Below are 25,510 nucleotides of genomic sequence, written 5' to 3'. Positions count from 1 at the left end.
CCCCAACACACTGCTGCCCTCTCCTGTCTACAGCTGGCATGGCAGATGCTGTACCCCAAACGGATTTCAAGCGGTTAAAGTAATCTCTAAACCTGGAGCCTGGGGTTGGGGGAGGAGGGGTATGTGGCCAGGGCTTAACCAGCCCCCTCCCCCTGCCAGGGATTGTGGAAAAGAGAGACCAAGAGACGAAGCTGATATTCTCTTCATGTCCAGGGAAGGGTAACAAGAACATGATTCTCATCTGTCTGTGAGTACTGGAAGACAGGCAGATAGACTGTTAAATGGAAATTTGGACAAGAGGCCTAATAACAGAGGGAACCAACATCCCATCCTTGGAGACAGGGTAGTAGAGCAAGCTCTGGTGTAGTTGGAACTTGTCAGAGTGGGAAGTGTTTGGATCATGTTGGACAAGATGAGAATCCACGAGATTAAGGAAATGCTGATAAAGATTATGGCATTTACTGTATTAAGTAGGTGTCAAGCCATATTTTAAAAACTTTCCAAATGCAATTTAATCTTCACAACCAAAGATGGCTACTCTTATTCTCTCCATTTTACAGATGAAGAAATCCATACTGAACGAAATTAGGTATTTTACTGTTTGTAAGCAGTCACAGAGTAGGAGAACCCATAGATCCATTCCCTACCCTCTCCCACCGCAGCCCATTCCTGCCATATCATCACCACCACCATTTTTTTCTTTCTCTAGGTGTCCTTTCCAGAACCACATAAAAAACTCTTTAAATAATAGTAAACACGCAGGTTCCAGAGATCCCATTCCAGCCAACTAAATCATGATCGCTAGAATGCCATCCAGAGACCCGCTTTTAAAATCCTAACATAAGCTCAACACTTGCTAATAGGTCAGGGGTCCCAGAAGGGATTGTGATTAAAAGAGGAGTCGGCGAAATGTTGGGGGGGGGGGGTAAATCCAGGGAAGGATCCGACGACCCAGGAGAGACGTCCAAGGAGCAGTCTCAAAATGAAGCAGGTTGAGGATGAAGTAGGGGCTGGGGCTAGGGGCGGAGGTGGTGATGAAGGCGGAGTCTGAAGTCGAAAGAGGGCTCTGGGGTCGGAGGAAGTATGAGATAGGAGAATAAGGATTTTGGAGTCCAAGAAGGGGCCTGAGGTTGGAGGAGTCTGGCATTAGAGACAGCATCTGGGGTCGACGAGAGGTTTGCGGTCAGTGAACTGGACAGCGAGCCGAGGAGGGAGCCTGGAGTCTGAGGAGGTTTCTAGCTCAAACTGGAAGGAAGAAGGGGGTTGGTCCCTGGGCTGCGTGAGGTGCCCCGAGCCACTCAGGTCGCGCTTACTGCGTGCTCTTCCCCTCCTGACTCCCCACTGCGCGACCCGGATCGTCCTCCAGGCTCTGCATCCACACCCTCAGCCCGACCTACGCGTCCGGTGCCGGCTGATAACGCTAAGACGGAGGGGGTATGTCAAATCCCGATACCTCCAGGGTCAGGGTTTGAGGCGCCCCCTCCCGGCAGTCCAGGAGCTCAGGCCCCGCCCTCCTCCTACCCCCGCCCCCCCCCCCCCCCGATCTCCACCCCCGCCCGGCCCCCGCCTCAGCACTTCCGGCAGGCGCTGCGCTGCTGGGGGGCGCGGGCGAGGATGGCGGCGGAGAACGAGGCCAGTCAGGAGAGCGCCCTGGGCGCCTATTCGCCGGTGGACTACATGAGCATCACCAGCTTCCCGAGGCTGCCGGAGGATGAGCCGGCGCCCGCGGTCCCTCTGAGGGGCCGCAAGGACGAGGATGCCTTCCTGGGAGACCCGGATACCGGTGAGGCCCGCTGGCCCCATCCCTGCCCCCTGGGACGTCTCTGGTCCTCCTTCATCTGCGCGGAGCATCACCTCCAGCTCCAGCTTCCTAATTCATTCCCTTCCTCCTGGACCTCGCCCTTCTCCTCCCCAGTCTCTGTTAATTTTCTGGTGGGGTTGGGGATGCACCTCTGCCTTGGAGGCTTAGGATGCGACAAGGGAGAAGGATGCCGGGGACTGCAGTAGGAGGGGTTGGGGTTACCCCTTGGGAAGAACCAACTAATAAGGAAGGGATGTTGGAGGGCAGTTCCTAAGGAACAGTTGTGATCACCCAGCAGACGATTTTCTCTAGTCACAGAGAACAGGATAGGATAAATCAAGTCAGAGACTGCAGCAGGATGGATAGAGGCTAGGTCTTGAGAAGAACTTCCCCACAGCCAGGGATTGTGGGAAGGAAAGACATGAGAAGAAACCAAGAATCTCTTCATGTCCAGGGAGGGGTAGCGAGAATATAACTCTCAGCTGTCTGTGAATGATGAGTATTGGGAGACAGGGGGATGGACCATGTGACCTCTCAAAGTCCTTGGGGACCAGAGCACCTTCACTGCCCTGTGGATACCTCACCCTGCCCAGAGCAGTGGATCAGGCCAGAATGTTAGTAAGGTATCCTGCCCCCTAGCAAGCAGGCTCCAGAATTTTACTGTGTTATCTTCAGCACTCTGCGGGAACTGCAAGAGGTGGGAATAGGGAGGGATGAGACAGGACCTAGGGGAGACCTGGAGCTGAAAGCTCTCCGAGCAGGTTTTACCTAATGCTCTCTCTCCTGTCCATGTGGCTCAGCTCTGTCCTCCCCTCCATTTTTCATCCTCCACCCCCCACCATCCCTCATTCCCTCAACGTCACTTCCTGGCATTAGAGCATCCTTCTGCTTCACTCTCTCTTCCTCTCAGTGCCTGCACTTGAGCCCTGTCCCTTACCAGCCTGGCAGATTCTGCTTCTCTGGCCCAGCCCTTTCTAGTCTGGCCCTTCAGTAGCTACTCCTAGGCTGACAACCGCCAATTCTTCCCCTCTCCACAACTCTCCAGTCACCTGGCTCTGACTTTCAGCCCCTGTCAACCTGACTCGATTATAGCCTACATGAAGGGGATTTGAGGGGACCATGGAGAGGCTTATGGCCATCACATGTCAAAGCTGCAGATTAAAACTTCTTTTCTAAAGAGAGTAGCCCTGGAATCAGGAGGAAGCGAGAGAGAAGTGGGAGGATATGTCCTGGTGGATACCAGGACTGAAACCAGTTTCTTTATGCAGGAGTCAAGAATACCACTTCTGGTCCCAACACTGCCCCGACTCACTGTGTGTCTATGGGCACACATACCCTGACCTGGGCCTTAGTTTCTTCTTCCAGCTCAAAACTGGGAATGCCTATCTCCCAATCTGGAGATTGGAAACCCCTGATATGTTTTATCCTTCTTTCCTATGAATGTCTTAGCATTTGTCAAAACTGGTGATTATTTATTTGGGTGACTTTTGACCACAAGCCCTATGAGGATGGGATCATGTCTGTCTTGTTCACCATCCTTTATGCACCATCCAGCACAATGCTAATATCTCAGTAAAAATTGTTGAAGAAATAAATGAATGCAAAGAGAAGATCTCAAGATGAAAGAATGGCAGGGGAGGGAGTTTTCAAACCTCAGGGAGTTCCTTGAGGAGTTAAGACAGGTTCTGCCCACAACTGTACAAAAGTCCCACAAAGACCATGGTCACTGGAGTTTCTGGGAACCTGCTCTTTAGGCCAAGTTGTGTGTTAAGGACCTTGCCATCCTACCTGTGTAGCCATGTCTCCCATCACTATTTTCCAAATCCCAAGGCTCCTCTAAATCAGCGGGACCACCCTACTGGCTAACATGTCCTCCTATGTTCTGAATCTGCTGGTTCCACTGGGTGGCACTGCCCTATCCTCTTAGGCAGGACTTTCGTTGTTCCTAGCTAGTCTCTAGCCTGTTGTTTCCCAGAACCAAGTGTCAGGCACCCCGCAGTAGGCTCTGTGGGTAACCGAGCTAGATGGTGACCACTCCAAGACTGGGCAGAACTTTCTTTGCTCTTTTCTGAGTTCCAGGCCCATGTGTTCTTCTCTTTCCCAGACATCTGCCTCTAGATGTCCTGCAAGTCCTTCACCTTCAGCATGTTTCATGCTGTTCTTGTCATCTCTTCCCCATACACCTGTTCTTCCCCCAATGTCACTCTCAATTAATGACACTGCCATTCATCCTGTCCCAAGGTAGAAGCCCTGGAGCCACCCATGGTTCTCTCCCTTCCTCTCATTTCTAGATGGTGACCAGACGCTTTCTGTCCCCCTCCTAAGTATCTTCCAAATTCCATCTCACCATCCCTGGCATCACCACTGTAGACTAAACTGCCATCCTCTCTGATCTGTATTACTCATAGGCTTCTAGCTATTCTTCCTGCCTCATTCCCTCTTCCCCACCCCTCTCAACTCAATCCATCCACCACCCCCCATTTCTGATCATGTCACTCCCTATTTAAAAAGTGTTTAGTGATTCTCCCCTCAAGGGAGTAAGCAAGCCAGGTATGATCCCAGTCTCCTGCTAAGCTCTCTCTCCTGAGTTCTAGCAAATAAACTATTTAGGATTCGTTTCTTATGTGCTGTGCTGTGCTAAGTCACTTCAGTCATGTCTGACTCTTTGTGACCCATGGACTATAACTTGCCAGGCTCCTCTGTCCATGGGATTCTCCAGGCAAGAATACTGGAGTGGGTTGCCATTCCTTCCTCCAGAGGATCTTCCCAGCCCAGGGATTGCATCTCTTAGACCTTCTGCATTGGCAGGCGGGTTCTTTACCACCAGCGCCACCTGGGAAGCCCCTTGTCTCTCACAAACCCAGCTAAAACTGAGAATGTTACTGGGTAGCATAACTGAAAAGCTCAGGATATAGAGCTTCAGGCATAGTTGCAATGAAGTACTTGAAAAAGAATTGGCTTTTCTCCATCTTTTGCTTTGCCTTCATTTTTGTGGGCTTCATCTTCAGAAAGCCTCTCATCTTGTGGGGGTAAGATGCCCCCAGCAGTAATAGGCTTACATCTTACCATCTTAGCAACCTAGACAGAAAGAAAGTCTTTGTCTTTCCCAGTATTCTAGCAAGCAACCAAAAAAAAAAAAAAAAACCCAGAGTCTGAGTATCATTGGTACCATTGCTGGTCACATGCATCTGAACCAATCACTGTACTGAGGGCCCTGTTCTGATTGGCTAGACCTAGGTTATATTCTGACTCTGGTCAGGAGGAGGGAATGAGGAATGAGAGAGGGGAATTGCTGTTCTCTAAAAGAAAATTGAATGAGGAATGGTGTCAAAGCAAATAAAAATTAGATGCCTACTAAGCCAGCTGCCTTTCAGATAACTCCTGCTGTTGACCCACAAATTCAGAATAGCCAAAAGTTAAACTCATTCTTCTTCTGAAAGACTTGTTTCTTCTGGTCTCAAAATAGCCTTTTCCTGGTGTCTTGCTGTTGTCCTTACACAACAGTAAAATCAATGGTATTTTCTTCCCACCACTTAACACAGTTGGCACCCAGGAAATATTTTTATTGAATAAATGAAAAATGATATTCACTTATATATTTATATTATATATGCATATGTAATATACATTATATTACGTATTTATATAATATATTCATATATTATACATTTATATCTTCATAATAAATAATAATGATAATGATTGATTTATGGTAAATGATTCATTCACCATAATAAATGATTGGTAGAATAAGAAGACTTAAATATGTCTAATTATGATGGGGCCATAGCACCTTTATCTTCTGACTCCTCATATATGATTGGAAAAACAGATTTAAGGACAAGTTCCTGGAAATATAAACTTGAATTAGCATATAAGGTTCATTTTTGAGGATAGCACTGGCTCCTGATGCCATGTGGAGCAATGGAAAAGAGGTTTTCAAGTTATGGAGACTCTTGATTCTGATACCTGTTTATTTTTTACTCTAAGCAGGCAGTATCACCTTCTTCAGCCCCAGTTTACTCTTTGGTATAATGGAGAGAGTGGACTGTCAAGAAGTTATGGGAGCGGAGGGAATGTATATAAAGTTCCTAGTATAATTAGCATCAATAAATATCAGTTCAAAACCCTTACCTTCATTTGAAATCTCTAGGAGACAAGGAGAGTTCTAGATCCACAGTGGGAATTTAACACGTTTGTTGAGTGAATTCCAGTTTTATTTACAGACTCTGATGTTAGTGCTAAGGGTTGGAAGCAAACATAACCAACTGAGTTGTTGTTGTTGTTTAGTTGCCAAGTTGTGTCCGACTCTCTGTGACTCCATGGACTGTAGCCCGTAAGGCTCCTCTGTCCTTGGTATTTTCCAGGCAAGAATACTGGAGTGGGTTGCCATTTCCTCCTCCAGCAGATCTTCCGGACCTGGGAGGGACTAAACCCTCATCTCTTGCATCTCCTGCATTGGCAGGTGGATTCTTTACCACTGTGCCACCTGGGAAGCCTGCACACACACATACACACACGCACACATTCTTTTCCATCATGGTTTATCACCGAATATTGAATATAGTTCTCTGTGCTATACAGTAGGACCTTGTCATCCTTTTTTTTTTCTTCAGAGTACCTGCCACAACTTGTAATGATATACTCCTTTGTTTATTTGTTTACTGTCTTCTTTCCACTGGTCTTCAAAACCCATAAGGGCAGAAACTGTCTGTTCCTTTCCCCCAGCATCTAGCATGGGACCGGACAAACAGCAGACCCTCCATATTTGTTGAACGAATGGATGGATGGATGGATCAGGGAAACAAGGTTGGAAGCCAGGGCCTGTCCACTAGGTTTATGGAGCTGCCTCGTGGCCTAGAAGGCTGGGCCCCAGCTAGGGCAGGATCTGGTTTCCCGGGAGAGCCCAACCCCCGCCTCTCCAGGAAGTATTCTCAGCGCTGAGTCCTGGGTCCCAGGCAATTTGGTCTAGGGACGGGAGGGAATCCAGCCACCCTGCTGCCCAGTTGTGGGGTCCCAGTCTTTTTCAAGCTGGGACCACTCCCCTCCCCCTGCTCCGCCCTCCCTGGGGTGCCTCGGAGAGACGCTGAAAGGTGGGTAGTGCTGTCTAGTGGCGTCTGTTTGACCCGGGCGGAGAGAGGGGAGGAGGACGCCGAACAGCCCCGCCTAGAGGGCGGGTAGGGCCAGGTGAGAGGAGCCCAGACAGACCCCCGGCCCGCCGCCCGCAGACCCGGACTCCTTCCTGAAGTCTGCGCGGCTGCAGCGGCTGCCTTCGTCGTCATCGGAGATGGGCAGCCAGGACGGGTCGCCGCTGCGAGAGACGCGCAAAGATCCGTTCTCCGCGGCGGCGTCCGAGTGCTCTTGCCGCCAGGATGGGCTCACGGTGATCGTCACGGCCTGTCTCACCTTTGCCACCGGGGTCACTGTGGCGCTTATCATGCAGATCTACTTCGGGGATCCCCAGGTGAGGGGTGGGGGGGGGGGGATCGGAGAGGGAGCGGAGAGAACCAGGGGAGGAGGAGCTCTGGAGGAGACCGTGGGAACCGAGGACGGGCTTGAGTGATGGAAGGGGGTCAGCAAATGGAAAGGGGAGAGGGCGGTGACTTGGGGGGAGGAAGGTCTCAAGGGAGGGGCTCCCGGGCGTGAAGGGGATAGAGATCACAGAAAGGAACGGATCGGGTCGGAGGCAGACTCGTAGGCAAAAGTCTTGGGGATAAAAGGGCAGGTCTCCCATCCCCAACGTCTGTTGGAGGTCCTGAAGTTAGTGGAGGTTCCTTAAGGAGGTGGGGGGAGGGGGGCTCCTACTGTCCCACCTAGTTCCCTGTCCCTTCCAGATCTTTCACCAGGGCGCTGTGGTGACTGATGCCGCCCGCTGCACCTCGCTGGGCATCGAGGTGCTCAGTAAACAGGGATCCTCGGTGGACGCGGCTGTCGCAGCGGCGCTGTGTTTGGGGATCGTGGCTCCGCACAGTTCTGGTCTGGGCGGGTAAGAAGCTCCCAGCTGTGAGGGTTGGGGTGCCCCAGGGCTACTTCTGTCTCTTGGTTTATCATCCTCATGTGAGAGGTCTAGTTTGAGCAGAGGGGAGACGGCTCCAAATCCTTTCGTTTGCTCTTTCTACACCCAGTCTTACCCCCTTGACCCCCTTGTCTTTTCATGGAGTCAGAGGAGGTGTTTTTCTTTAACTGGGAAAATGACTTCATAAGGGAGTATGCTGTCATTAATTAAGGCTGTGATCCTTAAATCCTTAAATCCCCGTGAGTCTGATGAAAGCAATGAATCCTCTATCCTCCAAAAATACACCCCCCGGTGGGTGCATGCATGCTCATTCACTTCAGTCCTGTTCCACTCTTTGCGACCCTATGGACTATAGCCCTTCAGGCTCCTCTGTCCATGGGGATTCTCCAGACAAGAATACTGGAGTGGGTTGCCATGCCCTCCTCCAGTGATCTTCCTGACCCAGGCATGGAACCCACCTGTCTTAATCTCCTGCATTGGCAGGTGGGTTCTTTATCACTAGCGCCACCTGGGAAACCCCTACCTCAGGGTAAAACCTCCTAAAACAAAGATGATAAACTGGCCACCCACTGGCCACACCCAGCACACAGCCTGGTTTGGTTTGCATCCTTTAATTTTTAAAAATTTATTTGCTAATATTAAAAATTGAGAATTTTCATAAAAATCTAGATCTCTAATATTTCTTGGACAGTCTGGAGACATGATAACACTGGGCCTACATTCTCACGTGGTTGCAATTATCTGGAGCTGAATAGAAGCTGCTTCCCATGATGAGGCCGTAGTTGTAGTTGGCCATAGTTCCTACCACTCCCTTTTGTTTATCTGTCCTGCTTTCTCTATTACATGAGTTGGCTGCAAACCAGTTATATCAGATGTAACCCCCATCTCAGATGGAAACAAACCATAGACAAGGGACAGGCTGACTAAGTCCGTATCATGGCTCCTTCAAGACCAGCCCTCCAGGTCCTAACTTTTGTGTACAGTCTGTGCTTACATAATTCAGTCCTGGGAGACAGAGCAAGGCCATACCGCAGAGGCAGGTGCAGGAAGCTGGCAGGGGTCCAGCTTGGGGGAAGGGGAGGAATGGGGGAGGGGGAGTAGAAGGTCCTGCTCTCCCAGTCCCTGGGTTTTTCCTAATCAGGGATTAAAGTCTCCAGTAACAGGCTAGAAGAGGTCCATGGACTCTGGGTTCCCAAACCCCTTGATTTCACTCCCCATCTTGGGGGAGTAGCTCAGGCTCTGAATCCCTGCTGGAGAGGGAGCTCAGACCCCTGACTCCAGACAAACTGAGACTACAGCCATCACCATGGGGGAGGTTGAGGAATGGCAGGTTAATGGTTCAGAGGAGTGGCATCTTATCATCACCCTCCCCCTTCTGTGTCTATCCTAGTGGCGGAGTGATGCTGGTACATGACATTCGACGAAATAAGAGCCACCTAATTGATTTCCGGGAGTCTGCACCTGGGGCTCTCAGGGAAGAGGCCCTGCAGAGATTCTGGGAGACCAAGGTGGGGACCCTGGTGAGAAGGGGGGGTGTCTCCCTTTACTACCCTTTTGCTAACCCCAGCATTACTTTGCTGAATATTTACTATGGAGACAAGGAAGAGTTAAGTAGGATGATCTCAGGCCATGAGGGAGATAGGCAGCCCCCCCAAATAAAATAATGCACCAAAAAATCTGAGTGATTGGTAACAGTACAATAGCACCTGACTTCTCTGGCGACCTTGCCTATCTGGCACATAATAAGGAAGAAGAAAGGCCACTGGGTAGTCTGAGATGTCACAAAATAGCTGCATTATCACTCACACATCTCATTCTGAGGCTGTTGTCGGTGACTTTCCCAGTCCCTGACATATTGGAAGATTATAGAGGAACTGCTGGAAGTAAACCCACTATCTACTAAGCGCAAAGGAGGAAATAGAATAACTCAGAGAAATAGATATTTAGTGCAGTAGCAAAAGCCCAACACACCCCTGAATTATCACGGTTCAGAGTAATGGTGGTGTGATAATGAAAATGTTAAATGAAGGTCCCTTGTCCACTGTTCTAAAAGACAAGAGTAGGTATAATCCAATATAGACAGGTTTCCATCTAAATTGTTGTCTCGGCCCTTAAAAGGGTTTGCTTAACTTATAAACCTCTTGGTTATAATAGAGAAAGGAGGCCTTTCTGCATTTACTGATAGGAAATCAGGGAGATGGGAGGAATGCATGCTGGGGACAGCTTGTCCCTCCTCTGGGATACTTGGCCTGTGTCTCTCCCCTGTGCCAGCCCCCCATCCCTGGCTTGGGGCTCTGCAGAGTTCAGCCCAGCACCCCCCCTTCCAGTGACCTGGTCTCCTCTCTCCCTCACCTGCCCGCCTTGCCCAGCCCGGGCTCTTGGTGGGGGTTCCCGGAATGGTGAAGGGGCTACACGAAGCTCACCAGCTGTATGGCAGGTAAGGATTATCCCCCTGGGGACCAGGGACCCCTGCCTGCACTCCTCCTTGGGTGGCCTTCTCCTCCCTTCCTGGATTCTCCCCTTCCCAACTTTCCCCTCCTAATACCCCTTCAGTTGCCAGGACTCTCTTTCCCAGGAACCCCCCTCCCCCCCAGGACCCCTCTTCCTTCCCCCAGGACCTCCTCCACCCCCTGCTCTCCGGCTCCCCCAGGCTGCCATGGTCCCAAGTCCTGGCCTTTGCAGCAGCTGTGGCCCAAGATGGCTTCAACGTGACCCATGATCTAGGTCAGTGGGGCCTGGGGGTGGAGGGAAAGGCATGAGGTTGATGGAGAGGGGAGAGGAAACCTCTGTGATTTGGGTCCGAAGCCAGGAAGTGTCTCTCTTCCAATCGGCTCCTCAGACCCCCCTACCCACACCACTGGTACCTTCACTGTGTGTGTGTGTGTGTGTGTGTGTGTGTGTTCAGTCGCTTCAGTCGTATCGGACTCTTTGCAGCCCCATGGAGAACTGTAGCCCACCAGTTCTCCTCTGTCCATGGGATTCTCCAGGCAAAAACACTGGAGTGGGTTGCCATTCCCTTCTCCAGGGGATCTTCCTGACCCAGGGATCCAACCCGTGCCTCTTGCCTGTCCTGCATTGGCAGGCAGACTCCTTGCCACTGCAACATCTTCTCTGAGAGGGAGTTTCAAATTTGGGGATCTGGGAAGGGTTCACATGCAACCCACCTCCTCGGTAACAGGCTCCTGGAGGGGCCTGCGGTCTTAGGGCCGACCTCTCAGCCCTCATCCACCCTACCTGTTGCGCGTGTAGTCCCGACGTCTCCAGCTTAGCTGCGCGTCCCTGCCCGCAGCCCAAGCCCTGGCCGAACAGCCGCCACCCAATGCGTCTGACCGCTTCCGTGAGACGTTTCTGCCAATGGGCCACCCGCCACTACCTGGCTCTTTGCTGCGACGGCCTGATCTGGCGGCTGTGCTGGAGGTGCTTGGCACCTACGGCCCCGCTGCCTTCTACGCAGGTGGCAACCTCACCCTGGAGATGGTGGCCGAGGTAAGTGCCTAGTAGCACTTCCCCAACCCCTGCCCCGCCTTGGAGGACCCTACTTTAGAGAAGTCCTCTTCCCCCTTGCTTCCCGCTTTCTTTCTACATGTGTTTACTGGGGATTCCATGCACTTAAAATTCTAGAATAGGCACAACTAACCTCAGAATCAGATCAGTGGTTTGGGGATTGGAGGAGTTGACTGGGATGAGACACAAAGAACCTCCTAGGGTGATGAGAATATTTTGCCTTGATTGAGAGGGGATCTTTGAGCTCCCCAGTTTTGGGACCAACCTCTAACAGTGGGCTGTCCTGGCCCTCCTAGGCTTAGTGGGGACCCAGGATCAGCCTCAGCTTCACTGAGCCCACAGTCCCACCCTGCTCCCTGGGTTTTCCAGGGAGAGACACAGTCATCACTGGTGACTCTCAGGATTAGGGAAGATTGGCACAAGGGCTTACCAACCTACTCCAAAGAGTCTTAGTCTGAGGCAGTAATGGGTTCTGGGAACTATTGTTGATAGTTCAAAACCACCAATGGAAAATTATGTTGGAGATAAGGATTCATGGGCCAACTGAGTGATTATCTCATTTGTGCACTGGGAGTGGGAATTAAACGGGCCCATCATTCATTCTACATTCATGGAGCATCTGCTTTGTGTCAGCCTCAGTGCTGGGCACTGGCGTTATGGATGTGGTAATAGACAGCCATCTCAAATGGATTTCCCTGGAAAGCCCAGCAGAGTACTGGCTTTAGATCTCTTGGGTCCAGGGCTCCATCTATACTTGGTCAGTCTCTCTCTTTTTCCGTCTCACAACTCTATTTTCCTTTATTTGAAGTCACTCTCTGTCAGATCCTTTCCACACCTGCTCTTCACCAGCCATCCTTCCAGCAGGCCATCCCAAAGAAAGAGCCTTCTCACTCCAGTAGTTCTAGCAAAGCCTCAAAACTAGGTCTCATTGGCCCATCATGGGTCCATTCCCAAACCAATCACAGTGGCATGGAAAAGAAATGCCCTGATTAGCCAGACCTGGGTCGAATATCTTCCCCTGGTGGTGGAGAAAGGAATGAACAAGATTCTAACAAAAGACCATCAGAGCTTTCCCACAGTTGAGTTTATTAACTTACCAGACAAAGCCAAGAAATTCAATGTGTAGGCCACTGAGGGTAGTTTAGAAGCCAGAGGTTTCAAGTTCTAAAAAAGTACTAAAAAAAAAAAAAAGAAAAGAGGAGGGGATTCCTAGTGGTTGTGCTAATTTAGGATTAAAAAATAGCATGCTGGATAGAATGAGGCCATAGGTTTGTACAAGATTGGATCATTGGTCAGTGGAGTGCTCAGTTATGTCCAGTAAGGGCTGTTCCTTCCAGGGTCATCCATAGCTCCTGATTTTGTAGTGACTTTAGTTGATTGTAGTGAAATGCAAAATTCAGTTTTGATATCTCCTAGGCAAGTGCTGCCGCAAGTGGAAAATCTTTCTTCTACGTAGGCAGGGGGCAGTATGTGCAAAGACATAGTCATGAGTTCAGCACCTGCAGGTCACTCTGGTCGCTGTACAGAGCTCATTGGGGAGCAACAGGATGTGAAGTGGGAGAGGTAGGCAGGGGCCAGGTCACAAAGGGCCTTGGATGCCAGGCTAAGGAGGTCATTCATAGATCGTATCTAGCACAACACCTGGCACATACTGGGTGCTTATCGTTAGTGCCCATTCCCTTTCCTTTTTCCTCACGTATCCACAGCTGATGGGGTTCCCTAAAGCTCATGATGGGAATTGCAGAAAGCACAAAAATTGTAAACATTTGATCTGTGTGTGATGCAAACATATACCTTAAGCTAAATTGCATGCTTCCAGTGTGGTGTGTGACTCACGGTGGTGGGGGGTCATTCTCTCCTCTCCAGGCTCAGCACGCAGGGGGCGTCATAACTGAGGAGGACTTCAGCAACTACAGTGCCCTCTTGGAGAAGCCTGTGTGTGGCGTGTACAGAGGTGACCTCTCCCCCAGCTCCCAGGGTCCCCACTGAGGAGAAGCCTCCCAGTCCATGGCCACATCCTTTTGGCCTAGTGGCTCCTCCCCATTTCACAAGAGAAAAACTGAGGCAATGAGCTGCCTAAGCAGCCAACCGTTGAAGCAAGCCAGAGCCAGCCTACCTTCTGAAGTAGTCATGGGGTCAGTTACCCCAAATATTTAGGAGATGGAGAGGGAGGTCTGGTCAAAGGCTGAAGCCTAGGGTTTGGGGTTCTGGCCATAGGTTTTCTTGATCTGGGTTCTGTGTTGCCTCAGCCCCCTCCCCAGCCCCTCTGTCACTGCCTGTACTTGCTAAGATGAGTCCTTAAGACCAGTATCCATCTTAGCTTCATGTTAGAACAAACTCTTTGAGACAGTCAGACGCCCACCTCCTCATTGTGCTAAAAGGAAACTGAGGCCCTGGAGAGGAAAGGAACTAAACCTACCAAACCCAAAACCAATGAGGAACCCAAAAAGTCAAGCTTATGATATGGGTGAACTCCATGTTTGTTGAACCCAAAGTGGTGGGCTCCTGGGTTCTCAGGAGGCCCTCAGGCCTTCTGTCCTCAGGAGGCCCAGATCACCTCAAGCTCCAGCAGAGGCTGCTTCTGTGTTCAGGTTTCCAGACCTCAATCTCTTAGGCCTGATTCTTCTTCCAGAAGGGGTGGAATATTGAGCAGAGGATGAGCATAGCCTTGGAGCCAGAAGACCTGGTTTTGGGTACCAGCTGTGCCATTCACCTTAAACAAGCCACTTCCCACTTTGAGCCTTGTTTCTTTCCTTAAAAGGGAGATAATAATAGTGCTTGCCTCTCAGGATACCATGAGGAGTTGATGAGATGATGCTGGAAGTTGCCCTGAACAGAATGGGCACTTGAATGTGTCATATTTGATTTCCATTTGCCCTCCCCAGACTAGGTTCTCTTGGCAATGCCAGTACCTTGAGTACTCTGGGCTCTCCTTACCTCTTATAACCTTGGACCAGCTACCTCATTTTACAGTTTCCTCACCTGTAAGATGGGGATAACAGTACCCGTTATAAGGATTAAATGAGTTAATTAGTGTTATTTGTCAGGTATTATTATTCCTTTGATATCCAAACATCTAATAACAGAGACCTCAAATGGGAAGAGAAATTTGCTATTTCCAAGAAGTTTCAAGAGTGGGACCAGCAGGGGCCCTGAGGAAGGGGCTGAAAGGAGACATATGGTAGACCAGAAATCTGGACATCTGAATACCTGTCCCTGCTCTGTCAATGGATGGCAGTGTGACTTTGGGCAAATCACTGTTTTCCTGAGCCTCAGTTTCCTCTTAAAGAAGAAGAAACAAAAGACACATACTCTGGCCCGGCCCTTGACTCACCATGTGAACTTGGGTGCACCGCTTTGCCTCTCAATGTAGTTTCCCTATTTGATGAGGAGGTTCAGGGCAGTGGTCTCAAGCCTGTGTGATGGTGGGATGTGGAGATGCCTTGACCCCTCCCCTGCCATCGGTCATTTCCTGTCCTTTCAGGCCACCTGGTTCTCAGTCCCCGACCCCCACACACAGGCCCTGCCCTCATCAGTGCTCTCAACATCCTCGAGGGCTTCAATCTCACCAGCCTGGTATCCCGGGAGCAGGCTCTTCACTGGGTGGCAGAGGTAAGGCTGAGCCCTTCACTCCACCTGGGTCTGGAGACACAAGAGTGGGGGGATGGGGTGCTGCCATAGGCCTGACTAAATCACCTCCAAGTTTCCTCACACAGGAAGATCCTGGTGTGGGTGCTGGGAGGGGCTTGGCAGCCTCTTTACACCCCTGCTCTGTTTACAGACCCTGAAGATTGCATTAGCCCTGGCCAGCAGACTGGGAGATCCCATCTACGATTCTACCATCACTGAGAGCATGGATGACATGCTTAGGTGGGTCCCCAGGAGCAGGACCCTGAGCACTACAGAGGTGGTGGCAGGTGTGGGGAAAGAATCAGGTGAAGCAGCTGGTGGAGCAGTGAAGCCTGCAGTCCCAAGTCAGTGTCAGCTCAACCCCAGTTCACAGTGTGACACTAGTCACCTCACTGTGAGCCTCAGTTTTCCCATCTGTACAACAAGGTGGTCTACTTCATACAGCTCTCAAATTTTTTTGACCCTAGTGAGTGAAAGTCACTCAGTTGTGTCCGACTCTTTGCAACCCCATGGACTGTAGCCCATGAGGCTCCTCTGTCTATGGAATTCTCCAGGCCAGAATACTGGAGTGGGCAGCCGTTCCCTTCTTCAGTGGATCCTCCCAATCCAGGGATCAAACCTAGGTTTTACGCATTGCAGGAGGATTCTTTACCATCTGAGCCACCAGGGAAGCCCTTTGACCCCAGGGGGCACCTATATGGACCCAGCTGTTCCCTCTTTGGAGTGGAAAAAGAAAGTAATGAAAAAGACCCCCCAAGCAAATACTGGAGGTGGTGGGGGTTTTGATTAAAATGTACCTACATTAGCAATGTAACATAGTAAGATTATGGGCTCTAGTTGGACAGCCCCAGTACAAATCCCAATCTTAACCATCCACTAGCTGTGCAGCCTTTGGCAAGTCATTTAAACTCTCTAAGTCTCAGTTTCTACAAAGGCCTGACAATAGTGGTGCCCACTTTGGGACTTCCCTGGTGGTCCAATGATTAAGATTCCACTCTTCCAATGCAGGAGGTACAGGTTCAGTCCCTGGTTGAAGAACTAAGATTCCAAATGTAAATAAGTAAAAATATAGAAAATTTTCATTTAAAAAAATTTTTAAACTGGTGCCAACCTTATGAGGTCATGGTGAGGAATAAAGAAGATCATACATGCAAAGTGCTTAGATAGTTGTCTGGCACGTAATAAATATTCAACAGATATCATTGTTGTTATCAATTGATAATAGGGGTAAGATTGATTACTATTTAACTGCTACTATAACGAACTTAAAGGCTAGCTAAAGGGAAAATCAGAAGCCAAAAATATAGTTCATGTCAATTTATACCGGTACTCAAACAACCCTCTATGAATTAAGTTGGAAATGATGAGGCTAAATAAACAGCTAATAATTAAATAGCTGAGACAGCAGCAACCAAAAATTATAACCAGTTCAAGGCCACAAGGATAAAGCCTAAAAACCAAGCCGCTTCCCGCTCCCCCCCAAACCACTTGAAACAAAACCCTCCATACCTTCTCTGTGTGCCCACCAGCCCTCATGGTTGAAAACTGAATGAATGTCTTTAGTAATCCTTGGTAACTTGTTTTTCTCTAATCGGAATAACTGACTAACCATTATCATGTAAGAAACCTTCGGCTGAACTTTAAAAAGTGAAGAATTGCATGTTCTCAAGATCAATGCAAATTTAACTCTAAAATACACACACACACACACACACACAAACACACACACACACATACCTATATTAAATTAAACTGATTTATCCAGTAAATAGTTATTAATGTGCCAGGTCCTTGTGTGCCTTGGGGAAATATTCTAATAGCAAGTAAAGATCTCTGTATACAAAACCTTCCTCTGACTGAACTCTTAATAAAATTTTAGTTCTGGACTACAAACACTAAGTTAAATGAATTCAGTTTGTTTATTCAAAACAAATCTTTTCTGATCATCCCTTATGTTCCAGGTACTTTAATAGAAAGGATCAAATGAATTGTTGAGTAACTAAAAGATTTGATTTAAACATGAAATAAACTAAACGTTGACTCTAGAAGAAAACCTGTGCTGTGCTAAGTCGATTCAATCGTGTCCGACTTTTTGCGACCCTATGGGCTGTAGCTCACCAGGCTCCTCTGTCCATGGGATTCTCCAGGCAAGAATACTGGAGTGGGTTGCCACGCCCTCCTCCAGGGAATCTTCCTAACCCAGGGATCGAACCCACGTCTTATACATCTCTTGCATTGGCAGGCGGGTTCTTTACCACTAGTGCCACATGGGAAGAAGGAGCTTTTCTTTTTTTCCAGAAAAACCTGAACAACATTTAAATCAATTCATTCAATAACTATTTCCGGATTATTTGCTATATGCCAGGAATAAGCGAACTTCTGCTCTCATAGACCTTACAGTTCAGTAGTGGGATGGGGCTGGGGGGAGCAGGTTTTAATCAAATAATTGCACAAAGAGACTCCACAAAGTGTGGTAGGTGGGGGTAACGAGTGCCCAGTGTGTGTTCATCTCTTACTTCTTATCTTTTCAGCAAAGTGGAGGCTGCCTACTTCCGGGGCCAGATCAATGACTCCCAGACAGCCCCTGTCCCGCTCCTGCCCATCTATGAGCTCAACGGGGCTCCCACGGCTGCCCAGGTGTTGATCATGGGCCCTGACGACTTCATTGTGGCCATGGTTAGGTATGCCGGCTCAGACTCAGAACCTGGCACAGAGGATCATTGGGACCAGGAAGGAGGTGGGGGCTGGGTAGGAGTGAGGGCAGGCTCAGAGCTCACCTGGCCCTGACCTTGGTCCCCAGCTCCCTGAACCGCCCCTTTGGCAGCGGCCTCATCACCCCCTCGGGGATTCTGCTCAACAGCCAGATGCTGGACTTCTCTTGGCCCAACAGGACTGCTAACCACCCTGCACCCAGCCTGGTAGGGCCTTGCTTCCCTTCTTCCCTGGGGACCCTGAGATCTAGGTAGAAGGTGCAGTGGCATGACTGCCCCTCCCTCCCCACTTCTTCTAGAAAATTATATTATCAAGAAAAACAGCTAAACAAGGTATCCACTTCCTCCCCAGCCCAAGTGGCTTGAAGCCTGGTGGATCCAAAGAAACCTCATCCCATTCTGCCACAGTCTCACTGTGTGACCCGGGGAAAATCTTGTCCCCTCTCTGGGCCTCAGTTTCTTCACCTACTGTACAGTGAGGATATTGGCCACCTTGGAATGCTTTGGGTACTTTGCAGAATTAGCGGTCTATGACTGTGTGATGCTAAGCACTGAAGGGGCGCTGAAGAGGGACCCAAAAAGAGAAGAGATATGAATTATTGTCTGTTGTGATAGCAGTGTTCTTAGCATCCTGCAGGCTGGGTCCCAGCAGGATAAAGACAGATAGAGATGCCCAGGGTGGGGATGAATCTGTTCCTTCTCACAGTCCTCTTTCTGGGCTTGATCCCTCTCCTGCCACCCATGGTAGCCCCCTAGCAGCCCATAGTTCAGGGGATCCATTATCTACCTCAGTTATCCAAGGACCCTGCCCATTTCACAGACAGCAAACTGTGGCCTGGGAATGGGCGGTCCCCATGAAAACTGGGGCTGTGGAAGGTTCAGGAGAGGGAGAGATGTTGGAAGAGTGGTGGAGTAAGCCTTTCCTGTCCCGTTCCACCTCTTATTCCCCTGTGATCTCTGACAACAGGAGAACTCGGTGCAGCCAGGGAAGCGGCCACTGTCTTTCCTGCTGCCCACCGTGGTCCGGCCAGCAGAAGGACTCTGTGGGACCTACCTTGCCCTGGGGGCCAATGGAGCTGCCCGGGGCCTCAGCGGCCTGACCCAGGTGAGGTTCCCCCAGGTAGGCCTTTCATGGCTAGGAGTCAAGCTGTGACTGGGACTGTGGATGCCCCTCATGTCTGACTTGTCCTCATCTCTTGTTTATTTATTTTGGGGGGCTTCCCCAGTGGCTCAGCAGTAAAGAATCCACCTGCAATGCAGGAGATGAGGGTTCGATCCCTGGGTCAAGAAGATCCCCTGGAGGAGGGAATGGCTACTCACTTCAGTATTCTTGCCGCAAGAATCCCATGGACAGAAGGAGCCTGGCAGGCTACAGTCTATGGGGTCACAAAGACTTGGACACAACTGAAGCAACTAAGCACATTTATTTTTGGCTGTAATCACTTCTCAGCCTTTTGGCTAAGATCAAGTGTATTTTTGGCGTGCTGGGTCCTTGCTGCTGTGTACAGGATTTCCTTAGTTGCAGCAAGCACGGGCCATGCTTCCCTGTGGTGTGTGGGCCTCTCACTGCAGTGGCCTCCCTTGGTGCGGAGCATGGGCTTTAGGCATGGGCTTCAGTAGTTGCAGCTCTCCAGCTGCAGAGCACGTGCTCAATAGCTGTGGCACACTGCCTTAGTTGCATGCGGAATCTCCTCAACCAGGGATCAAACCAGTGTCCCTTGTGTTGGTAGATGGATTCTCAACTACTGGACCACCAGGAAAGTCCCTGTCTTCATCTCTTAACACACAACAAACATGGGCTGAGGTTGCTTTGTGGTAGTCCCCTCCTGAGCGCTGGGGACATGAACTATGTCACTCTTAGTAAAAATGGAGCCCTGAAGCTTCACGTCATCCCAGGTTTCAGGGAAATTGCAGGGTCAGTAGAATTGAGAGATCAGAGAGCATCTGGGCTGCCTGGGTTCTGTCAACGTCAAGTCCCATTGTGCTCCTAGTCAATATCCGAATAACAAGCAGCCCTCTTGAGGGTCTGATTTTGAAAGGGAGGGCCTGCTCCCTTCTAAAATATCTCACTACAGTTCCATGAATGTCTTGAGCATCTGTTTGATGTGCCAGACTTGTACTTTGGCAGATGATGAGTTAACAAACCTGGGCTTTGGAATCAGACCCCTCTGGGCCCCAGCTTAAGTGCTGCCAATTTCCAACTGTGTGGTGTTGGGGAATTCACTTAACCTCTCTGAATCTCAGTCTCCTCATCTGTAAAATTGAGATAATAACCAATAGCTAACATTCATGGACCTTTTACCAAGTGACAGGCAGTGTTACATGTGTTAACCTTATAACCTTCCCAACTTGGGGAGGAATCTTTACTTCTATTTCATAAATGAGGAAACTGAGACCCAGAGAAGTTCAATCTAGTAAGAATGGGCAGGCAAGTAGGGGAAGAAGGTGGGATGAATTGAGAGCGTAGCACTGACATACATACATACATATATATATATATATATGTACTACTCTATGTAAAACACTGGGAGGGCTCAGCTTGGTGCTCTGTGATGACCTAGAGGGGTGGAATGGGGTGAAGGAGGCTCAAGAGGGATGGGATATATGTATACTTATAGCTGATTCACATTGTACAGCAGAAACTAACAGAACATTGTAAAGCAATCATCCTCCAATCTAAGTAAATAAACAAAAAGGATGGGCAGGTAATTTGGTTGCAGAGCCTACTCACACTTCCAACCCCAAAGCTGTAAGTATCTGCACGTAGTGTACCCTAGTGTACACTCCCATCCGTTAGCCCTCTCCTGGCCAAGAAGAAGGGAGGAGAGCCTCGGCTTGTATTAAAGGAGATTGGGTGCTAGTGGTGCCTCTTCCCTAGCTGTTTCCAAACTCTGGAATGAATCCCTTTTTTCCTCTGGCCCTTGGTTTCCCCTCTGTGAAATAGAGACGGTCGTCACAGGCCTCCCTGTTTTCTGGGGCTGTTCAGAAACTCAGATGACACCCCTGGTGTAAATGGTTCAAATACGAAGGAGTCTGGACCAGGGGTGAGGGCTGTGGAGGCCTGAACCTACACCTCTGGGACAGCCCTGACTTCTGCCCCTTGGCTGCCTGCAGGTACTGCTGAATGTCCTGACCTTGAACCGGAACCTGAGTGACAGCCTGGCCCGTGGTCGCCTGCACCCAGACCTGCAGACCAACCTCCTGCAGGTGGACAGTGAGTGAAGAGCAAAGGTCCCCATGGGGTGGGCACAGGGCAGGGTGGAGAAAGGGGCTCCTCCCAAGGGTGCCCCTTCCCTGACCGGCACCAGCTCCCTGCCAGTGAAAGTCAGGTTTCTTTCGACCAACTCCTATCAGAATAGTAAAAGGTCTGGGAATTGAAATCTATCCTGCCGTTTCCTGTCTGTGGCCTTGCAAAATGCAGGTCTCCACTCTGAGCCTTAGTTTTCTCATTTGTAAAATAAGATATAGTTGTTCATTTTGCAAACTGTTCATTCAGCTGTTGTACTGAATACCTACTGTGTGCCAGGTATTATCCTAGGTGCTGGGGGCACTGCATTTACAGGCTTACAGGAAAATAAATAAAGAAACATGAAAAAGTGAAATAAATTCTCCACAGAGCATTAAAACAGGATGATATATATGACTGACTCCATGACTGGGGAAGCTTTCTCTTTGGTGACATTTAAGCTGAGATCTGAAGAGTGGGAAAGAGGCTACCAGGAGAAGAACTGTGGCAGGAATGTAGGCCAAGGGAACAAACGCAAAGAACTCATTGCAGGAATAGACTTGGTGGTGTAGGAGTAGAAAGGAAACCAGGGTGAGTGAAGGTGAGATAAGATCAGAGAAGCAGGCAGGGGCCAGATCAAAGAGCTTAGAGATTATGGTGAGGAGACAGACTTTCCTCCAAGAAGGATGGGTGCTTAATTTTGGACCCCGCTTAATCTCACAACTGGGGAAGTATGTGCACCTTTGAGAAGTTTTTATTAGAACAAGGTATTATGCTAGTCCAAACGGGATACAGAATTGAATGAGACATGGTCCTTGCTTGTTCAATCTCCCCATTCTATAGATTTAAAAAACTGATCCTCACAGAAGTTATTAATTAGTCAAAGGTAAACCAATAAATGGCAGAACTGATATCAGATACATGCCAAAACCAGTTTTTTTACTGCATTACTCTTGATGTCTCCTGGACAGAAGCATGTTAGAAGCCACAAACCCTCAGTAGTTACACCCTGTAGTTGGCCAATGTCCCTTGGATCCCAGCTCATGGGTAATGAGGTCAATTCCTTGAAAATGAATATTGCTTAACTACTATCTTCTGGTCTCTATCAAATGTAAGGCTCTGTGCTAAGTTACTGTGGGGGTGAGGGATGCTCACCTGGAAGGACACACAAGTCTAAGGACATGGAGAGTAGAGGCTTGGTGAAGGGAAAGTTCATGCACTTGAGGGCTCTGGAAGGCTTTATGGAAGAGGTAACAACTAGCTGAGCCTTGATGTATGAGCCGAAATTTGGCATGTGGAGGTAAAGAACATTCTGGACCAGGGGGAGGGGGTATACCTTGGACAAAGACAGAAAAAAATGGTTCAGAGAGCAGCCAAGAGGCCAGCTGAACTAGAGACATGGTTTCCCAAACTTCAGAATTTATCCAGTACCTTCATGACTTTTGCCACATTTGCACATCATTTAAAGCATTATTTACATAATGTATGTCTACAAATGGACTTCCCTTTTCACCTAAGTGTATTTTAAAAGTAAATCTTATAACCACAAATGGGAAAATGGCATCATTTGCCACAAACAGATGGTAAATGGCTACAAAAATAATCAAATTTTTTAGGTTTTAGTTAGATGTTTTTGCCCACAGATGGTTCTGAGGTCCGCTTGCTCTTAAAGAAAACGATTAGAAATGTTAGAGACTACACTGGGATGTAGTCCTTTCTATTATCAAAAGGACTGAAAGTGAACCCCAAAGGGAATATATTTCCAACTTGGTGATGTAATGTTATCTAATGTGTGTCTTTATCTCAAGAAGTACCCCAAAATCATCCCATCTGGGGAAATAAGAAGATCAGATTTTTGTTGAGCAGTGGGAGGTGAAGATACATGGCATACCATGAAGGTTCATGTTAAGAAGTATGGACTTTATCTAGTTGAGCAGGGGGTGAATATGACTTGATTTGTTTTATGTAGGGAAGGTAGATTGAAAGGAGAAGAACTTAAGTCAGAGAAACACAAGAAAGCAGCTGGGATAATGGTCCACGCGAGAAATGATGAAGACCTGAATTTATGCAGGAGAGTGAGATTGATTTGTTCATTTATCCATTAAGTTTTAAACATTTACTATGTCCTCACTCTGTCCTAGGCAATGGGGATCAATAGTGAGCAAGATGGCATTCTTGCCTTCAAAAAACTTATTTTCTAGTGAGGGGAGACACAGTAAACACATAAACAAGATGCAGGTGGCAGTAAGTACTTTGAAAGAAAATAAAGCAAGGTAAAGATGACAGGGGCTGCTGTTTTAGATAGTGGTCAGGAAAGTTCTTAAAAACTAGAAGGAAGTATGAGAGCCAGTTCTGTGATTATTTAATAGGAGAGCATTGTAGGCAGAGAGAATAGCAGAGGCAAAGGCCCTGAAGTAGGAGCATGTTTCACTTACTTGAGGGATGGCAAGGAGACTAGCTTTCCTGGTAGCTCAGACAGTGGAGAATCTGCCTGAAATGCTGGGGACCCAGGTTCAATCCCTGGGTCAGGAAGATGCCCTGGAGAAGGGAATATCTACCCACTGCAGTATTCTTGCCTAGAGAATTCCATGGACTGATGAGCCTAGCGTGCTACAGTCCTTGGGGTTGCAAAGAGTCAGACACGACTGAGTGACTAACACTTGTTTACTTAAGGAGGCTAGAGCAGGGTTAAGCAAGGAAGATAGTAAAAGGAAGTGAGAAGAGGAGTTTAAAGAGATGCGAGTTTCCTGATAATGTTGGGCCTTAGAGACTTTGGTGAGGATTTTGGATTTCGTTCTAAGAATCATCAAAATTGTTGGAAGGTTTTGAGCAGGGGAAGTGACGTGGTCTGACTAATGGCTGCTATGTGAATAGGCTGTAGGGAAGCAGGACTGGAAGTACAAAGACCAGTTAGTGGACTGTTTGGTAATGCTGGCAAGTAATGATGGCAGCTTGGCCTAGGCAGATGGGATGAAGACCCCCAAAGCCAAGGCCTTTTTCCAATATTAAGAATGATGACACATTATTGATCACTTACTATATTCAAGGCTCTGAGTTTTGTGCTTTGTGTGTATTATTTGCTTTAGTGTCTGTAATAACTTTATGTGGTAAGTTATCAGACAGTACCATTTTGTACATGAGAAAACTGAGGCTCAGGAGGTAACACAATTTGCCCAAGGTCACACAGCTCGTTAGAGCCAGTGCTCTAAACCAGTGGTCCCCAACCTTTTTGGCACCAGGGACCAGTTTCGTAGAAGACAATTTTCCCATGGACTAGAGTGGCTGGGAGATGATTTGGGGATGATTCAAGCACATTACATTTACTGTGCACTTTATTTCTAAAGCTTCCCTGAGAGCTCAGTTGGTAAAGAATCCGCCTGCAATGCAGGAGACCTGGGTTCACTCCCTGGATTGGAAAGATCTCCTGGAGAAGGGAAAGGCTACCTACTGCAGTATTCTGGCCTGGAGAATTCCATGGACTGTATAGTTCATGGGATTGCAAAGAGTTGGACATGTCTGAGCACCTTTCACTTTCACTTTATTTCTAATCTAATCCCACGGCTGATCTGACAAGGAGATGCCAGTCCACGGCCCAGAAGTTGGGGACCCCTGCTCTGAACTCTCTGAATGTGTGTATTTTGGGGAATGGTTTTCAGGTGAGTTCACAGAGGAAGAGATTGAGTTCCTGGAAGCCAGGGGTCACCACGTGGAGAAGGTAGATGTCTTATCCTGGGTCCATGGTAGCCGGAGAACCAATAACTTCATCATCGGTGTGAAGGACCCTCGGAGCCCAGATGCAGCCGGAGCTACCATCCTGTAGAGCAGCAGGGGGGGCAGGAGTCTCTGCTCCCTGCCATTGCATGTTCCTAGAGTCCCTCCTTCTCCCAGGTTTGGTCTCAGAGGGACCCCAGGGATGCCCCAGATCAGGGGCCAGAGGGGATGCTTAGCAAACCCTATCCCAGAGTAACGGGAAAATTCTCCATCTGGAGGCCTGTGGTGGTGGCAGTGGTGGTGTCAGTGTCCACAGGACCTTGAGGAGTCAGACTGTCTGTCTGTCTCCTTTCCCTCAGCCATGCAGGCCCTGAGCTTAGGGATGTGCTTGCAAACCCTTTTCAAGAGTCCTCACCACCCCAACATTGCCAGTTGGGCCTGACCTGGCCTTGTCTTCCAGCTCCTTTCTCCTGTCCCCAGCCTCATTTCTGAAATGACTAGGATTTTTTTTTAATGGACCATCCTAGGGAAGCGAGTGGGGGAGGGCTCTTTTCCTCCTCCCATCAGGTTGAGGTGGGGGCCTTACATCTGGGGGGCCCCAGGGTGTGGGGTAGGGGTGGGGGTGGGGACCAGCTCAGGGGCTTCCATTTGCAAAAGGGAATTAAAGAAAGAATATTGCTTAACCATGGCTCTGACTTGATTTATGTTTCGTTGTGCTGGGAGGGGAATGAGAGACGACACTTTGTCTCACCTTATCCCAGTAGCCCTGACTCCAGGGCAAGCTGGAATGAACTTTGTGGAGGTCATAACAATATTCGCCATCTATCCAAGACTGCTTCCCAGGTGGCGCTAATCTTTTAAAAAACCCGCCTGCTAATGCAGGAGATTAAGAGACGTGAGTTCAATCCCTG

General features: G+C 48.9%; 1 protein-coding gene across 3 annotated transcripts; it reads left to right on the top strand.

The window, feature by feature from the left end:
- The first annotated feature begins 1,556 nt into the window (after window positions 1-1,556).
- On the top strand, window positions 1,557-25,282 carry GGT7 (gamma-glutamyltransferase 7). 3 transcript variants are annotated; one of them, XM_020894000.2, is made up of 15 exons: window positions 1,557-1,783; window positions 7,030-7,265; window positions 7,636-7,787; window positions 9,208-9,325; window positions 10,187-10,254; window positions 10,468-10,541; window positions 11,107-11,303; window positions 13,188-13,275; window positions 14,806-14,933; window positions 15,103-15,191; window positions 17,483-17,632; window positions 17,752-17,869; window positions 18,630-18,767; window positions 20,777-20,876; window positions 24,545-25,282. In XM_020894000.2, the coding sequence occupies exons 1-15, from the start codon at window positions 1,615-1,617 to the stop codon at window positions 24,706-24,708; spliced, it is 1,989 nt and encodes a 662-aa protein (XP_020749659.1). In that variant the 5' UTR covers window positions 1,557-1,614; the 3' UTR covers window positions 24,709-25,282. The 3 variants fall into 3 exon arrangements, with proteins under 3 accessions (XP_020749659.1, XP_070328668.1, XP_070328669.1); XM_070472567.1 differs by having other exon boundaries at window positions 9,208-9,337; XM_070472568.1 differs by having other exon boundaries at window positions 20,777-20,869; window positions 24,545-24,695.
- Window positions 25,283-25,510: the final 228 nt, after the last annotated feature.

The sequence above is a fragment of the Odocoileus virginianus genome, chromosome 9, assembly GCF_023699985.2.
Source record: "Odocoileus virginianus isolate 20LAN1187 ecotype Illinois chromosome 9, Ovbor_1.2, whole genome shotgun sequence".
In the NCBI taxonomy this organism is placed as follows: Eukaryota; Metazoa; Chordata; class Mammalia; order Artiodactyla; family Cervidae; genus Odocoileus; species Odocoileus virginianus.
Note: the sequence above shows the minus strand (reverse complement) of the source record. Positions and strands in the feature narration are given on the sequence as shown.

Coding starts and splice junctions, on each gene's coding strand:
- GGT7 (XM_070472567.1), top strand. CDS start 1,615: ATGGCGGCGGAGAACGAGGCCAGTCAGGAGAGCGCCCTGGGCGCCTAT. Junction 10,542..11,106: donor CAACGTGACCCATGATCTAG/GTCAGTGGGGCC, acceptor CCCTGCCCGCAG/CCCAAGCCCTGGCCGAACAG. Junction 17,870..18,629: donor ACCACCCTGCACCCAGCCTG/GTAGGGCCTTGC, acceptor CTCTGACAACAG/GAGAACTCGGTGCAGCCAGG.